Raw genomic sequence first — 17,775 nt, 5'->3', positions numbered from 1 at the left:
GATTTTCAAATCATTTTTGGATGATTTTGTTTGAAGAGTTTCTTAAAGCACTACAGGCTTAATAAATAAAAGAACAACACTTTTCAACAATATTATTAGTTTGCTTGAAGGTTTAAATGTTATTGTTACTATTAGGAAAATACTGCTGTGTCAAGATCAGACTTGGTGACCAATCTTAAACATGGCACCAATGGATGCTTTATTGTTTTGGTTTTTTTGGCAGAGTTGAGAAGAAAGAACGAGCCCGGTTAAAAACAGTGAAATTTAATTCTAAAACAAGAGGAGATAAAGGGGTAAGTGAGAAATCTTGATATTTTGAAAATTTCAGTGACAGTAAATTTGGATAACAATTTATGTTGTTTTAGTTGAACTGAAATGTTAAACGAAGGATGATCTTTTAGTCAAACAAACTCATTATTACTTTCTGTCTTAGAAGTGAGCATGACTTTCCCAAACTTATTTTGACTGAAGATGTTCTTAGCAGTATGCTTTCAGTAAAGAGTCTTTTTTCTGAATGAGACAGATTGCATCCTGTCTCAAAATGCAACAGTCAGACCAGAATTATTTGGTGTCCTTATCACAAATAATGGTAGATGATAACATTGGGAACTCTTTGAAAGGATCAAAAAACTTCCTTGAGTGTCACTTCATAGGATTCCCCTGGTTGCTCCCGCTGCTCTGCCTTCAGTTTTATCCTTGTTCAAAAATGTCGGCAGATTTTTTTCCATCTCATCTTGGAAGTCCGTTTATACTTGCCAGATGCACTGAGCTGCATACAGTTGGGGTGTGATAAATGTCCTAAGAGGCTGGCGCAGATCCTGCTTCCCCAGGCATAGCCCTCATCCTTCTCTGCCTGCTGCAGTGACATGTGCAGTTAGGCTGTCGTAGAAGTTTTATTGGGGTCCAGGGCTGAGCCCAGGGTGGTGAGGACTGGCCTGTGATTAACACCAGTGGAGGCTTGGACTAAGACCTTGACCGAAGGCAGTATGGCTTATTTCCATAGATAATTCACCCATGTCCTCCTGCAAAACCCAAATTCCATCCTCAAAAAAGGGAGTTTGTTATCTCCTAGATCAGATCCCAGGGTTGGGGAAGGGAGCGGGGGCCAGGCAGGCAGAGACCGAGATTCAAGCCCCAGTTCTTCAGTGAACTTGCCGGGGGGCCTTTGGCATCCCAGGCTAAAAGGATCCCCTTAAGAGCTTCCTTTAGCCCCACCATATTAGATTTAGCAGGGAACCTAGACCGGCCCCACACCCCGACTCTGGGCTCATTAGTATTCTCAAAGTCATCAAGCCTGCATACCCCGCCCCCATTCCCATGCCACAAGGTCAGAGCAGGGCAGCTCTTGTGCAAGACCAGAAAGTCTTAGCACGCTAGGTCTTGAGTCCAGCCAGAAGGAGGCGGCTCGGAGCCGTGGATGCTGGAGGCGCTCCGCTGTGAGCGAGCCTTTAGCCAGTCAGGCGCCAGTAAGTATGTCTCGGTGACAGCCAAGTGCATGTTGTGACTCATGAAAGTGTGAGCAGATCTCACTGCATTAACGACCTGGACGTCTCAGTCTCGTTGTTGCCCATAACCCAGTTTGTCCCCCGGTCCCTGTGTCCTAACCCGGGCGCCCAAAGTGCATGGTAGGAGGGGGGAAATACGCTTGCCATTGATCGAGAACTGCCTTTCTGTCTCCTGCGGCCTCCGTGCCCTCCTCTCTTCCCACTTCGGCTGAAACTTGTGACTTCTCATTAAAGTCCCTCCCACTTCCACCCAGATGTTTCATGGTATCCGGTGGCCAGCGCACCGTGGGCGTGTTTGTGGGTTTTTCTTTAATATCCTTTTTACCTTATTCCACACCAGTTCAGCGCCCCATCTGCCAGCAGCATCCGCGGTGAAAAGTGGTGCATGCCGACGGGGCTTTCTTCTGGGAAAATGGAGAAAAGGGCCCGAGCGAGCGCACACGAACACGCTGTGCGCTCCCTCCCTCTGCACCTTCTTGGCTTTTGCTTGGGCTGTTTCACTTGTGCTGAATCCTTCATCTGGCTTCTGATAGTTATATGGAGGATTCCTCATTAATTTTAATGCAATTAATATCTTTCGACTAACCAGCAATTCTTCATCTTCTGTGTTCTTATAATGTTCTTAAGATTCCACATTGTGACTGATTTTTTTTCCAACCATGACTCAAAACTCTTTAAATTTCATTTTTCTTTGGGTTGTTTGCTGTGAAACTGACTCTGACCACAATATATGCAGTAAAAAGAGGTGGAAATTCTGTTGAACGGTCCATCAAAATCTGACCAAATTGTGCTGAACTCAAAAACGAATCGCTTTTTCGTGCTGAATGAACAGACCACAGACAAACAGTTTTCAAAAATATATCTTATCCTAAAAGGAAGATCGGAAAATTGCCTCAATGTCTGTGTAGGCCTTTGTTCTTCCCTGTTCAAATTCAGCGAAGGCTGGTGATCCATAAAATGCTACTTGACATATTAAATGTTATTCATTTACATATTTTTACCTAATCAGCCGAATTTTGTTCACTACATAGAACTGGTTCTTATTTGTGTTTGCAGGCTTCGAAACCTAGATTTCCCCCCACACACAGTTTAAAGAGCAATACAAAAGTAGCGTACAGCTGCGTGAGAGTAGTGAGCCTACAGAAATTGCCATTCGTTGTATACGTGATCATTTCTGTACAAGACGATCATATTATAAAGTCACTTTGCACTTAATCTCCACAACAAACTATGTTAACACAAGATGAGGGGGACCTGGTCTGGGCCACTGCATGATGGCGGCTTGCACCAAGGACATGTGCTTCTGGGAGAGCCAGAGGCATGGTGAGGGAGAAAGCTATCAGGGGTCTCCAGGCAAGCCAGGGCCTTCCTTTGCCCGCCCAGGATGATTCCCATAAGAACGGTGGGTGGGTAGAGGGGACAGAGGTCTAGATAGCGCTGGCAAGAAACGGCTAGGAGAGCCATGGGTCCGGCCTTCCCCTGGAGAAAGGGGTGAACCGTCTTCACCTCTCTTCCCCTCCCAGATGGGAAAGCCTCCTTTTGCTTTAAGAGGAAATGAAGGAAAGGAAATAAGACGTACCTGGAGGAGCCTCAGTGTTGGCGTGCTGCCCTCGGCACTGAGAATAACCAGAAAACTAGCCAGTGTGGACCCTGTGCGGCTGGAGTCCGTGTCAGCAAGGCCGAAGGGCCTGGGGACCCTGTAGGGGGAGGGATAAGGAATAAGGAATAGGGAATAGTGATGGAGGTTTGAGCAGGGAGCACCTTAAACATTTACATCTCATTCAGTCTTCCCAACTCCGGGAGTGAGATGTGATTATCCCCATTTTTCAGATAAGGAAACTGAGACTGAGATAGGTGAAGGTCCCTGGGCCAAGTAGCCAGTGAGTACCTCGGTCATGCTGAGTCCAAAGCCAATGCTCTGTCCAGGGTGACTTCCAAAGTAGCGGCCTGCTGGAGTCAGGGGCAGCCTGCAGGAGAGGAGAGGCCAGCTATGAGCAGGACAGTGGCCCTGCCAGAGCCAGATCAGGTAGGCCGAGAGGAGGGCCCTCTGGGAGCTCCTGAGGGAGCCCCTCAGATAGCCACAGCATGCTGTCCACTGCCCCCTGCCCCCTCATCCTTAGCCCCCATCTGGTGCCTGTTAGCTGGTCCCACTGCCATGGAGGCATAATTTGTTTCTCATCCCTTCCTCCCAGATCACTCTTCCCCTTCTTGGCTGTTAAATCATATTAAGCTTGCTGCCCATTAAAAGCCTCAGATCTTTCTGAGCTGAAGCGGGCCCTGCTGTTTGTCGGGCTGATGGAGACTCTTGTTGGCTGATTCCAGGCCTTTTCCAGATTAGAGATGGGAGCCGCGCCCCCCTTCCCCCCCCCCCCCCCCCAGTTGTGTGTCTGGTCTCTCCATTAGATGGCTGTCCCCCCGGCCCCTCCCCTCCAGGAGACCCCTTACAAACACGGTGGGGGGCGGGGTTGACTCTGGTCGTATGATCACTGTCTTGTAACCCTGCCCAGCCTTTGCCCCAGCAATGGCCAAGACACTTGCTCTGTTCTCCAGCTAAAAGCTAGGGAAACTATCCTCAGCAGCCCCCAGCCTGGTCCACCGACCTTCCAGAGGAGCCTTGGGGGAAGGAGGTCGGACCGGGAGCTGAGGGGCTCTGGGAACTGAGGGCCAAAGGAGGGGGTGTTGTCTAAAATGGAATGGCTTTGTAGAATTGAGTTCAAGGTGCTGTGAGAACACCCTCTGGGCCAAGCAGGGAGCCTTGGGACACTGGGCTAAGAACCAGTTGAGATTTTAATCCTTTCAGAAGTGATACAGGAGTCAGAAAAGCCTGGAGTCTGGCTGGAGGCACAGGGAGGGAAACCAGCTCGCTCAGCGGCCTTGGTGAAGCTGCCCTTGGACCCCCAGACCAGCAAGGCCTTGGGAACCCCTGGCAGAGAAATTCTGCCCGCCCAGGCAATCCCAGGGTCACTGTCCCCCAGCCCCCCGGCTATTCAGTGTCTCTCAGACACAAGCAGTGAGGAAGGCATCGGCTGCTCCAACTCCCAGGGCTACGAGTGAGGGGAAGAATGGGTCACCCTCAGTAGGCAGGGAGCCTGGCCAGACGGGCACCATCAGCTGCTCACAGGCTAGTTTGTGCTTTTGAGTCAAGTAGCATTGACACCCCCTCGGAGCGGGCTCTGTGAGCGACCAGGAGGTCCCTCTGTTTCTGGTGAAAACGCAAGTTCGCTTCCGTTATAAACTGCATGATGTGGTCACGAGAGTCGGCTTCCTCAGGGCTGCTAGGCGGGCCGTTGTCCACACCGACGTTAGACCCCCTTTGTTTTGCCCCCTTCTCTTCTTCAGCAGTCACTCAATGGCAAGCGTAAAAAGAACCTCTTTCCCCGAAAGTTCCCCTTCTACAAGAGCAAGGACCAGAGTGAGCAGGAAACCAGTGACCTTGACCGTGAGTATGCAGGAGCCGCCATCTCTCACCCACGGGAGGCTGTTACCATGGAGACAGTTTCAAGGGCTGCCACAGGTGATGCAGGAGCCGCCAGCAGGCTCCAGGTTGGCAGGAGGGGGCTCACGGCGCTTAGCCATCGGCGGAATCACCGTGACGGCCCCTTTGCTCGGTGGCTGGCACTCATGCCACCCCCCCCGCTCTTTAGCCTTCCAGAAGTGAGTGTCACACGAGCGGGGGGCTCGGCTGGGCAGCCTCGTGGTCGGAGCTGATTCCCCAGAAGCCGTCGAGTCCCCCGGGGCGCCCCTCTGCCAAGCACCGCACCTGCCATGGTCTTGGAACTGTCTCTTGTTGTAGCTCCCAGGTTGTACGTGACTGACGACTGTTTTCTTTGATTATCTTTTTATCGCTTGCTCTCTGGGGACTACTCTCTACAGGAGATCCCTGACGACATGGGATCAAAAGGCCTGAGTAAGTGATCCCCACTCCCGTCCATAGACAGACCCGACCTTGTCCGCTCGCCCTCAGATGAGCGGGAGCGCCCCTGGCCTAGAGAGCCCCGTAACCTAGCGCGCTTGTAGAGTGCTCGGGATGCTGTGCCTGGGTTATCAGGCACCCTAAAACCCACCCTCGGTTTTGTTTCTCTCTCTTTCCTGTGTCTAAAAACACATTTTCCTCTCTGTAATTTTGCTGAATGTTTGGCTGTGGTTTCTTAAATTTTAAATTGGTATTTTTAAACACTAAAACTGAGCCTCCTGATAGGGAAGCTTTAGCAGCGTAAAGCCCCGAGCAGGAATGGGTTGCCCTGGACATCATGGCTGTCATGGAGCAGGGCTAGATGTCACTTCCCTGGGGCTGTCTATGCTTTTGGCTGCCCCTCCTGACTCTTGGGATTTGGTCAGTGTCCCTCAGGCCATGGGCCAGGCAGCTCCCCACCCCCAGTTACGCTTCTTCCAGGGTGGAGAGAGCAAACACTTCCCAGCAATCATGTATAAAATCGAGGATTACTAAGAGGAAAAGAGTGTCGGGAAACTTGCACGAGCAACAGTCTGTTCATTTAGAAAACAGAGGAGAAAGCTGAGCCTAACCCTTCAATTGCACCCCCTTAAGTGATAGAGAAAAGGGAGAAGCAGGAAAATGGCCCCCATTCCAACTAATTATCCCACAAGTACAGTACTTACTTTGGCCTCATCAAGCAAAATTAAATTCATTTTCTGTTTAAAAAAAAAAATTGAAATTGGTAACTTCTGCATTGCTGCCATGTGAATAATTTCAAAAGACCTTAATTTGGCCTGGGTGCTGATCCGGTTTCCAATCTGCCTCCCGCAAGAAGCATTGATTGTCGTTCCAGCATCGCCCTCCAGAAGCCTTCCTGGGCCCCTCTTCCTCTGGAACTTTAGTCATTGTCAGGGAAGTGCCATGGTCAAAGTGGCCTTTGGGTCAGCTCTACTTGTACCGTCCCCTCCCCTCACTCCATCCCATGTGATTGCTATTTTCAAAAGACAATTTTGAAAGGCAAGCATCGAATCTGTATTTTATCTCCTCTTCTTCAGTTTCTCTCGGCCTGCCTTTTGCTTTTAGACTAAATAACATAAAGTAGATGTGAATAAATATGTTTTTATATATATCTAAGAACACAATTTGGCATTTCACATCCTCATTTCTCTCAGATTACCTGGGATGAGAATAAGAAACTTGCAGTAGAACTGAGTGGGATGTCAGATTAAATGAGCATGGAAGCTGGCCCAGTGACCCTGGGCAGACCTGAGAAATTCAAGGAGGCGGCCCGCAGTGCAGGCGGCTGTCATGCCGAGCGAACCATTGGGTTTTCAGAAATCTCTTTGTTTTTTCCGGGCCACTGACCAGCTGGCACTTTAGGCCTCAGATCCAGACAAGTGGCTGCAGTGGAACCAAGGGGTGAATTTGGTGCCTTCCTTCCAAGGTTTTTGTGAGCATGGGAGGTTTTAGAATTCCCGTTGGATTCTAGACCATCTGGTATTTGTAGCATTTGCTGGATTCTCACATCGACAGCAGTGCCAGATATTTTAATCCATTTTCAATCAAGGAATTTACAGTTTCATTTACCATGGCCTTAAAGTCAGTTCACCTGTTGCTTGTTCGGGGGCCACAACTTTCCCTCCTCAGACAGTTGGATGTGAAAAATCAGACGTCCCTATTTCAGGTCGGAGCAAAAATGTCTGGTTCTTCAGGCAGGGCTCTTCTCCCTATCCCGAGCCTCCAGGACCAGAACGAAATAAGATAGAGGAGTTGAGAGCTTAGGCTGTGCAACGGCATTAGCCTGACCAGGCCTAAGGTGGATGCTTCCACTATCCCAAACGGCACCCCTTCTTCTCCCTCCCTCCCTAAGAAGCCTTTGATTGTAGGGGCTCTTTAGGTGACGAGGTGTGACTGACGCCTTTCTTAGAGCTCCCTGCCCAAATTCTCTAGCATCCAAGGTTTTCTAACCCCTCTCCTCACCGCCTTTCGGGTGGTGGTGGGAAAGTGACCCCGATTTCTCAGGGGCTGTGCCCAAAGGAAGGCAGGCTCACGTCGCCCTGGGAGAATCTCGCAGACATGTCTGGCTGTTCAGACTATTAAGGGATCCAATGGGCGGCTGCCCTCCCCAGGCCCCAGCCAAGTAGTCATTCCTCCAGCCCCAAGCCAGCCCACTGGTGTCGGAGACGGGGTGATAGTCGGCTGGGAAGCCGAGCCTGTGGACACAGTATTTATAGATGTTTTTAAGGGAATCCACTCGTGAAGAATATTGGTCATAGCTGGTAGCACAGCCTCAGTATTCCCAACTTGTGAAGCCTACTTCTTATACCTGTGGATTTTCCTTCTCTTGTAGTTTCAGAATTTATATCTTCAAAAGGGCTTTGCCTGTAAACTCAGAACATAAGCTATTCTCTCACTCGAGAGTTAGAAAAAGGAATTGGATTAAAGAAAACACGGCAGACATCTGCCTCGGAGGAAAGCACATGTTTGCTCAGTGCCAAATGTGGGGCCTCAGTTACACCTCGTCCCTCCCCACCCCAGTCTCAGCTAGGCGTCCCCCATCACCTGGTTTGTATTATCTAGAGTGAAGAAAGCCTGACTTTTATGTCCAAAATGGAATTAAACTGCAGGGAAAAGCAGGAATCCTTTGATGAGCTCTTTGCCTGTGTGTGCTTTGTGTCTCGTTTTTCAGTAATGTCAGCTTGTCTTTATTTTGATCATTTTTCTCAGCTTTTCTCTAAATTCATGACATTATGGTTCCTTATTTTTCCATTGTGTTGCAATTTCAGAGCATGTGACTTCTAATGCCAGCGATAGTGAAAGTAGTTACCGTAAGTGTTCTGTTATTTATTTCTTTTTAATCCCTAGTAATATAATTTGTTTTCTTCATGTGGGTTGCAAAGATGTTCCATTACATAGGGGGGGAAAGTGAAGCAACTTTGTAAAAACATAACAACTATTAAGACACTGGTGTGAATTGTTTGAAGAATGAGCCACTGTTTTTACCAAGTGCCTGAGTAATTTGTTACTATCTTTTAGAAGAAATACATTTTTCATTTGAAAAGAATTTATTTTTTCTACTTTTCATTAAGTTATAAGGTGTTTTCTAACAACAGTAATAAGGTAACATCTATATTTAGGTTCATTTGCAATATAACTCACAATCACAAACAGCAAATATGATTTCCATCATCTCAAGGTTTTTGGCCATAAGTTTTGAATCAAACAGACCAGACGGTGAAATTGCCTAACATGATTCCTTTTGTAAACTGGCACTTACCCATACTAAGTCTGGTCCACCGGGTGACTTTTTTTGGCTCTAAAATCCAAAATTGTTAAGTTAGTTGATAGATTTTGGGGGTAGGGAGGAAGTGGGGCTTTTTATTTTCACTTACAGCACTTTAAAAAATTAAAATTTCCTTTCTAACTTCTTTTTACTGCTGTCTAATCTGAAAGTAATCTTGATTGCAGATGAGTATGGTTGTTCACAAGGTCCACTCTATTAATATGTGTTTTGCTGTCGTGTTTTGCCACGGTGACAGTATATACTTTTGACCCTCATTTATAGTGGACAAGGTTTGCTTTTACTGGACGATGTTCCATTTGACTAATTTTCGACTAAGTACAAGGCGGCTCTATCCTAATTGGGGTGGGTGGGGCAGGAGCGGTCACAGGCAAGTGGAGAGTTGGGTGACTCAGCACCCTCAGGAGGTCATGAGAGTATGTACTGTCTCCCCCAATCCCCAATTGCATGAGCTTTTGAAGACATGAAAACACGTAGACTGCATGGTTTTGTCTTAGTGTTTTATGTGTGATATTTAAACAACCACCTGCGAAGTATCTCTCTCATCTTCTGCTAAATTTACCTGGAAACCAAATTAAAGGCATTAACACTCGGGACCTTCCATTGAAAGAGTTTAAAATAGCAAATGCTTGTTCCGAGAGGGAAAGATACCGATGGCCAAGATGGGCCTTCAGCTGCCATTGCTAGAATGTGGCACACCCAGGATAAATTTCCCAAGCAGATTCCCCAAGGTGAATAGCTTTCCTGGGCTATCTCACATGTGTTTGCCTCATCTGCCCATGGTATAGTAGGTGGCCACAGTGGTCATATTTCAGAAGTCAGAATTTTCTTTAGTTGGAGTTTTATGTAATTATATTTTTAGCTTTTTCTTTATGAACTTTGTCTGATTCAATTATAATTCATAGACTTCTGAGAATCTTTACATAAGATGCCTTCCTGCACATTAACACTTACTTTTCAGAGGAAGGATATGGCAGCTGAAACACATTTCAGACACTTGCTTCTGACATTTAAAAAGCTTTTAACTCCAAAGCAGAATGTGTGAGCTCTTTCATTTAATTCCAAGCTGTCCTTCTTCTGGAGTGGAAAGGACTTGGATCCTGTCGCTATCTTTTCCTAATGTAACAGAAATATCACTCGACAGAAGAGTTGTCAGTGACATACGTTGACCTCCTTTTAAGAAAATCTTTCACAACCTTCTGGCCCAAGAAAGCAAATTTGGTTTGTTTCTAATTCCCTCAACTCTTCAACGTTTTATCGTTAGAAGCCAGAGGAATGCCAATTTAGGGATGGCTGGACAAGCATCTGTGTGTTGTCATGAATCTGTCAGATATTGCAGTTTTAAAAACTATAGTGGTGGTTATATTTTTATAGACACATAAAAATTCACCTCCACCCAGTTAGAACTACACAAAATAAGACAACCAAATTAGTAGCATAAAATGTGTGACTGTGTAAATAGAATCGCTCCTTGTATATTATTGCTCCTTTTAATTTTTCAAGTTCATCGTTTTGATTTGGTTGATTTGCCAGTTCTTTTAATGAATGTTGCCATAACAACTTATTAGGTGAAACTTTTTTTTTTGACACCTGTCTTTTTCTTTAATCTAGGAAAACACAAATTTTATATGTGCATAAACATATGGGTAGGTGGGTGGATAGATGTTAACTGAGGTTCTTTCTAGACTTCTCATTTGCATTTTAACTTTGTCACAGGTGGTCAAGAAGAATACGTCCTGTCCTATGAGCCTGTGAATCAGCAAGAAGGTTTGTGAAAGCTACTAAATGTACATGGGCCTGTGTGCATCAAAAAACAAGTATAGAGAGTTTTATTGGGTCTTTCCCTCATCCCGGAGAAGAGAGCTAACGGCTTCTGGGTGAAACTGTTACTTTAGGATTTTATTCTGTGGATTGGTTCCAAGAAGCATCACTTCCCTGGGATGTCTGGGATGGCTCAGTTGGCAGGGAGGGGTGCTAAGAGTCTGACCCAAGAGGCCAGAAAATCCAGTTGTGAAAAGGTACCTCGGGGCTAGACAGGGCTCGGGCTGAACCAAATGTAAGGGTCACGAGCTCAGGTTGAGGAGGGACAGCAGGACCGGGTAGAGCTCCTGTGGAGCCCATTCAGGCTTGGGGCATTCCGATTTAGGGAACTAGAGACAGGCCCGCACAGGAGAAAGGTCTCGGTTCTCTGCCCTGGGGAAGACTCCTGGCAGCATCCCAGGGAAGAGGGCACAGAACCTGAAAGCAGAGCTCTGCCCAGGAGAGCTTGGCCCTTCATTCGAGATCTTCTCGAGAATTCTAGACGAGCCAGGATCCCTGTAGGATCCCATCCAGCTCTGAGATTGTGAGGGGCGCATCAAGCGAACTTTGGAAACAACTGGTTACGATTGGGGAGGGGAGAAGAACTGATACTTATTGAGTCTTCGCTGCTTCCAAGTGCCACGCTGGGAACTGGACAGAAAGACAGACGCCGGACCGGTGATGGGGCTCCCTCATCCTCCAGTCGGGAGCACGAGGCTCTGTCACCATGGCCTTGGAGCTCAGCTCCAAGAGCCCCGAGGGGTGGTCCTGCCCGTAGATGGGTGTTTGTCGGAAGCCAAGGATGGGAACAGGAAGACCGCCAGGGAAAAACAAGAAGGAACAGGGGGTGTAGTGTCTGCCGTGATCGGGAAGGCTTTGGGTCAAGCGCACCAGAAAAGGCAGTGAGGAGAGACAGACACCCAGCAGAGAACGTCACGAAGCTTATGGCAGACCCTGGCTGGCTGCCGGCCTGGCCGTGGTTCTCAGACCTTTCCCCGCCCAGAGCCGGACTCCTCAGATCCCCAGGATCATCGGGCCCAATCTCTCTGCCCTACTGCGTATGGAGCCCCCTCCCCAGCCTGGCATGCGCTTCCTCCTCATGTCTAGAGCTCCGGCATCATCGCTGAGCCCCCCAGACCATTCTCTTGTATTCATTTAAGTTCTGAAGAAGTGTTTGTGCTTTTTTACTCTATGTCTCCATTGCTGTTTGAGCTCATGATGAGTAGGAGCTTGTCGGTTGAGCTGGTATCACTCATATCTGGCACACCGATAAGTAGGTGTTCCCCATGGGAGAGTGTGGGTGTCTCCTTTCTTTTAGGGGCCCAGTGACTCCCCTTTTCTGACTTGTTTGAATCACGAGGACCCCTCCCAGGATGACGAAGTAGCAGAGCGATGCTGAGGAGGTCCTAAGACTTTTTGTATCCTCATCTTCAGCATGAAGGTCCCTTTGGCAACAGTCTGGAAGGCTGGTGGCGCTTCCCCCCAGGCCTTGGATTGTTGTCTTCCTGGGTGCCCCCAAGTTCTTTCTACACTCACCTGCCTCCATCATTAGCCCACCATATTGGACCCCTCATCAGGATCAGGCTTTTCTCATTTTGGGCAGTGCTTCTGTGCAAGGAGGCCTTGGGCACATCAGTCTAGGAAGTCACCTGGCATTGCACTGATTGCAGAGGGGCGGTCACGTGCCCAGGCAGCCTACAGCTACCAGGAAAGCCAGCTCCAGTGGCCTGCTGGGTCCCTCTGAGGTTTTAAGGGCACAGACATGGGACTGCAAGAGCCCCCCAAGAGGATGCAGTCCCCCTCTGTCTCTGCTGTCTGGGGAGGTCCTGCCCTTCGCCGTGGGGTCGTTCCTGGTCCGTGACTGTTTTTGTCTTTGTCTCTACAGTTAATTACACTCGACCTGTGATCGTCTTGGGACCCATGAAAGACAGGATCAATGATGACCTGATCTCCGAATTCCCGGATAAGTTTGGCTCCTGCGTTCCCCGTGAGTGCTACTGTCTGGCGGGCCTCGAGGGGCTGCCCTTGCCCTGGTGCCCAGGCCCCCTTTTCACCCCAGGGGGTCTGTCATCTTCTCTTTAAAGATACCACCAGACCAAAGCGAGACTATGAAGTGGACGGTAGAGACTACCACTTTGTGACCTCGAGGGAACAGATGGAAAAGGACATCCAAGACCACAAGTTCATCGAGGCCGGGCAGTACAACGGCCACCTCTATGGAACCAGCGTGCAGTCTGTGCGCGAGGTTGCTGAGAAGGTGAGTGGGGCCCGGGCAGCTGGAGCCCAAACGGCCCCCCTCAGAAGGAGGGCGAGGCTGTCCCAGAAATTCATTTGTGTTGCCCTCCTTCTCCATTGCCGCTCTCAGTTTGAGTTCCCCGTGAGCTCACTGAGCTTTCTGAGCAGTCAGACAAAATGACCCTTTGGTCCCCATGGTCTAGTCGGCGCCCTTGGCAGCTCCTGTGACTTATGCCTTGCCTCCCCCTCAGCTGAATCCAGGGAATCATGGATGGATTGGACCATTAGCTGTCACCGTGCTGGGTCTCCCTTCTTCAGAACCCGGACTGCTTCTTCCCCTTTCGGGCCTTCTGCGGCCTCACAGCGGGAGGCAGTAACCGGCCCGTGCTCTTCCTTGTTTCTGTTTCAGGGCAAACACTGCATTCTGGACGTCTCAGGAAACGCCATCAAGAGGCTGCAGATTGCGCAGCTCTACCCCATCTCTGTGTTCATCAAACCCAAATCTGTGGAGAATATCATGTGAGTTTAAAAGCAAACTCTCGAGCCCCAGGAAAGGGTCTCACCCATTGCCATAGGACAGAATGCTTGAAGCTGCAGAGCAGTCTGATAAGAAAGCAAAAGCGGTCATCTGCTGTCCGAGGCCTTTAGTCTCCCACGCAGACCCAAGGCCAGGCCCTCGGTGTGCCAGCTGCCTCGCCTGTGGTGGGCAAGGGGGAGGGGAGGGGAGCAACAGCAGTGACGATGGGGCCCCCGGACTGGCAGAGACTTGTGCAGCTGCAGTCCTGCTCGTAGTCCCGTGGCCGGACACGTCAGAGGCAGCTGTCCGTCTTTGGTCCGTGTTTGGACACGCTCTCAGGAGGTCGATGCCCTTTCCCAGGTCGTTAGAAAAGCTCGCTGCCGTCTTGGCCGAGGGGCATTTCCTGCAAACTACATTGCCGGCTCTTCATTGGGGCGAGGGTGGGCCCAGATCTAAGATGTGGACAGGACTGCAAAGGGCCCTGGCCTGGCCCAGCCCAGACAGACCCACCTTTTTATGAGTCTGGCGCGACTGTCAGCCCTGGAAAGCGCCGAGGTCGCACTCTCCTAACCCCCTTTCACCCTGGGCTCCTTTGGTTAGAAAGGGAAGAAGAGGGAAGGCTGTTAAGATTTGGGATTCAGCCTTCCTGGCCACGGTGTGGACGGGATTCTGCCCTTTTAAAAGCAGAAACGTCACCCAGTGGAACTCTGATGGGCTTGGAAGGATTATCCAACAGGAAGTGAGTTCTTGGTCCTCAGTCAGTCCCAAGAGCCATGGGGCCCCCTGGGAGCCTCCTCTCTGACTCTCGCTCTTCTGCAGGGAAATGAATAAGCGTCTGACGGAGGAACAAGCCCGGAAGACCTTTGAGAGAGCCGTGAAACTGGAACAGGAGTTTACAGAGCATTTCACAGGTCTGCCTCTGGGGGCTTTCCCCCAGGTTTATGGGTACGGGTCCCTTGACACTCCAAAATCTCCCAGCAGAAGCCTGTGCCTAGCTACTGCGGGTGAGGAGATAGAGAGCGGGAGGAACTCCGGGCTGAGCCAGACCCAGAGTTGGTGGTACCCATGACTCCACCTTCCCCTCTGTCCTCCCACCATCAGCTTCCCATCTCCCACAGAGCAGTCCTACAGCGCTCGGCAGGAGCACTTGGGGGGCTGTCACTTGGCCCTTGGTCACCAGCAGGCTTCCCTTTACTGGCCTCCCCCTTAGGGGGCTGAGGACTTTTTTTGTTTTTTGCTTTCCTTGTCTCTTTTAATCTAGCCCCAGATCACAAAGGAAGAATTGATGGGGTGGGAGAAGCAGGAGAGCTAAGAGGCAGGGCAGGTTGTTGTTTGCCTTTGGTAGCCATCGGGACATTGGCTGATCGAGGGCCAGCTTTCCCGGCATTGTTTGGGAGGCCCAGGGCAGCAGCTTTCTCTCTTAAGACCAGAGCCAATAAGTGGCAGTGGGGCTGCCCCTTCCCCCCCCCCAAGCCTTCCCCATCCCTCCCTCCATTAGAGCTCAAGGTGGGGGTGGGGGGAGCACCTTGGTATGGAGCCACAGGGTCTGGATGGGCCCCGGAGTGTGGCCCCTGCCTGGGCCTGGTCCAGATGGTCCTGCTGGCCTTCGAAATTGCCCTGTCCCTTTGCTTCTCCCACCCTCCTGGGGCAGCAGGAAAGCATTGATTTTTACTCCCGTTCTGATGGAGCAGTCATCTCGGTGCTCCCCCCGATTCACTGGCCCCGTCTTCCCCCATGCTGCCGTCCTTATGACACCTCTTGGAGGCTTGGGTGGCCTCCTTCCTGCCTCCCCATAGAGAGCTGGGCCGCTCGCTGGCTCTGCTCCAAGCTTCTGTTCCTGGGGGGTCATTAGAGCCTGAGCTCAGAGTGGCAAGCCCCCTCCCCAACTCTGGCTCACGCGCTCTGCTCTCGATTACAGCTATCGTGCAGGGAGACACACTGGAAGACATTTACAACCAAGTGAAGCAGATCATCGAGGAGCAGGCCGGCCCCTCCATCTGGGTGCCAGCGAAGGAGAAGCTGTGAGGGGGGCTTCAGACCGGCCCCACCCCGGGCTGCCCTCAGGCCGAGCTGCCGGGCCCGCCCTGCGGAGCCCGCCCTTTTCTGAAGCATCTAAGCCTTTTTGTTCACTCCTTTGTATTCGTGTATTACTGTTGGTCTGCCGCCATTTTTCTGAACTGAAGAGGGAATGGCCTGACCAGCTATTAAGGGTTTGGGGGGACGGGGAAACTGTGGCAAATTCCTTAATGTTTAAGGGAAAGTAACTTTCAGAGATTTTCAGAAAAGCTTTATATACAGTCTTTTAAAATTTCATAACAAATGAAAGAAAAACGGTCTTAATCAATGATTTAGTCAATTGTGAGCAACTTTGCACGCCTACTTTAATAGCATGGTTTGGCCAGTGTCGTTTTCAAGGTTTTTCTTCTTCCAAATTTGACGACTGATTTATCAGAGCAAAGAGTTTTTGTTTGTTTTTCAGGCAGTTAAGGAAAATCTCTGCTTTTGTTTGTTCTCTTTAATTTCAAAATTAATGTCTGCATTAACTTTCATAGTTTCACAAGGGAATATTCGTTTTCTTAAGGGTTGCTTTACTTTTAAGTCGTCTTGTCTTTTTTTCCTTTTTTCCCCACCTTCTTTTCTTCCCTGATACAATTGCTAGGAATAACGACGTTCAATGTTTTTAATCTTGCTCGTTCAGCACTATATACAGTGTCTTACAACTGTTGTTTATAGCTAAGGATCATCCCATTTTCTGAATCGAGACCACGTTTAGGTGCTAGGAAAGCTTGCCCTTTCACCCAGAGTTGACGAGTTTATGGGCATGGATTCTGACAAAGCCGAGCCGACCGGACTGTAGCGTCATGGCCGTCCTTGGGGCTGTGGCCAGGGAACCCGGTTCAGAAAATGACAAGTGTATTCTTTGGGGTCAGATTTTAACGAGTATTTTACCCACGATAACTGCCTATTTTGTTATAATAATAAAATATATATATATTAAACTTTCTTTAACTAAAACTCTGTAACTATGGGAACTATTTTCTTTACATAGTTGCGCACACACACACATATATAAATATATATATATATTTAAAAAATATATATTTTTCTTTTACCACCTATTCCTAACTTTTTGTTTGGTTTTGAAAAGAAATATTAATTAGAATTGATCTTCCTTAATCATGTGAAATGCAAACAGAGGGATATATGGTTGTTGGGGGAAATCTTTAGAAGGAAATGAGTTGTAAGAAAATGGTATGAACACATTCTCCTCCTTTCTACACAAAGTCCCAGTTACTTGGCTTCTGCTCGCCCCAGGCCTCCCTTCCCCGAGAGGGAGAAGTCGCCCCAGAGCCTCAGCTCGGTGCGCCCCGGCCCTGCCCCTGGGGTCCGCACCAGTCACTCATCTTCTTCCACCTCCGAGACTGCTTCAGGAGCAAATTTCTCTGATCCTTCCTGCGGATCTGGTCTGGTAGCCGCCCATCGCTTGTTTGGAGTTTGATTGTTTATTAAATCTGTGTTTACCAAAAACTTCGTTTCTTCTCAGTCGTATGAGAGCTGGTTTATGAAGAGTGATCCATATCCATTCCATTTGTCAGAAAGGGGAGAACGGCTAATAAACTTTATTGTACAACCAACTCGTTGACGCGTCTTCAATTCTTAGCTCCCCCTTGGGCCCCGTGTTGCGGAGGCCAGGGTAGACCTGTGGCCTGGGTCCCAGGCAGTGGGCGCAGAGCTTGTGGGCAGACCGAGAGGCTCCCTGGGAGAGATGGCTCTGTAAATGCCCAGCGTAACTGTAGGGATGCCCGGCCAGCACGAGGTAGGGCACCCCCTGGCGCGGGATGCGGCTCTGCGTGTCTGCCCGCTCCTTGAGCTTGGGGCTCTCCAAGAATTTGGGGTCCCCACCCCCCAGCAAGCTTGAAGTTGTATGCTTGTGATGGCGAGCGTGGGAGGGGGGAGGGGGGGCGCATGTGGACCTTGCTCAGGAGAGCCTGGTCAGGGCTTGTGGCCCTGCGATGAGCCACCCCCACCCCTCCCCCTTTCCCTCCTGCAGGCGTCCCCAGCTGAATGCCGGCCCGGGTCACTGTTGGGATGGCCACAGAAGCCTTTGGTTGTGGCCAAGAATGGATTAGCTCTCCAGCACCCTGAAGTTTCCATAGGATTTTCTGGTGTGGGAGACTGGGCCCATTTTACAGATGGGCGACTCTGAGACTCGGGATCACGAGGCCAGTAAAAGGTCCGAAGCAATATTGAAGCCCAGGTCTCGCCCCACCACTGACCCCTAGATGGGGCTGTCAGACAGGAGCGGCGGAACCAGGAGAAACTCTGCGTTCCAGTTCGCCCCTCCCCCAGATGGGCTCGTCCCCTGTATGTCAGACATGCTGGAAATAGATGTTGAGCCCAATATATGCACAGATTTATACTGTGGTTGGGCCGCATGGAAAAAAGCCAAACGCCAACAAGCGATGCTGTTGTGGCCCCCCTC

At 49.6% G+C, this 17,775-nt stretch overlaps 1 protein-coding gene across 28 annotated transcripts in view; it reads left to right on the top strand.

Annotated features, from left to right (window-relative positions):
- Positions 1–16,925, top strand: part of DLG1 (discs large MAGUK scaffold protein 1) — a 149,634-nt gene extending 132,709 nt beyond the window's left edge. For 9 of the 28 annotated variants that reach the window (XM_051991560.1, XM_051991559.1, XM_051991549.1 and 6 more), the window contains 10 exons: positions 224–293; positions 4,845–4,944; positions 8,226–8,267; positions 8,893–8,928; positions 10,457–10,507; positions 12,426–12,527; positions 12,625–12,797; positions 13,185–13,294; positions 14,112–14,203; positions 15,211–16,925. In XM_051991560.1, the coding sequence (XP_051847520.1) occupies positions 224–293; positions 4,845–4,944; positions 8,226–8,267; positions 8,893–8,928; positions 10,457–10,507; positions 12,426–12,527; positions 12,625–12,797; positions 13,185–13,294; positions 14,112–14,203; positions 15,211–15,317 (883 nt within the window). In that variant the 3' untranslated portion in view covers positions 15,318–16,925. Of the gene's footprint in view, positions 1–223; positions 294–4,844; positions 4,945–5,378; positions 5,413–8,225; positions 8,268–8,892; positions 8,929–10,456; positions 10,508–12,425; positions 12,528–12,624; positions 12,798–13,184; positions 13,295–14,111; positions 14,204–15,210 lie in introns of all 28 variants that reach the window. The other 19 variants (XM_051991567.1, XM_051991556.1, XM_051991557.1 and 16 more) reach the window with 7 other exon arrangements.
- The last annotated feature ends 850 nt before the right edge of the window (positions 16,926–17,775 follow it).

The sequence above is a fragment of the Antechinus flavipes genome, chromosome 3, assembly GCF_016432865.1.
Source record: "Antechinus flavipes isolate AdamAnt ecotype Samford, QLD, Australia chromosome 3, AdamAnt_v2, whole genome shotgun sequence".
Taxonomy (NCBI): Eukaryota; Metazoa; Chordata; class Mammalia; order Dasyuromorphia; family Dasyuridae; genus Antechinus; species Antechinus flavipes.
This window is presented reverse-complemented; position numbering and strand designations above follow the sequence as displayed.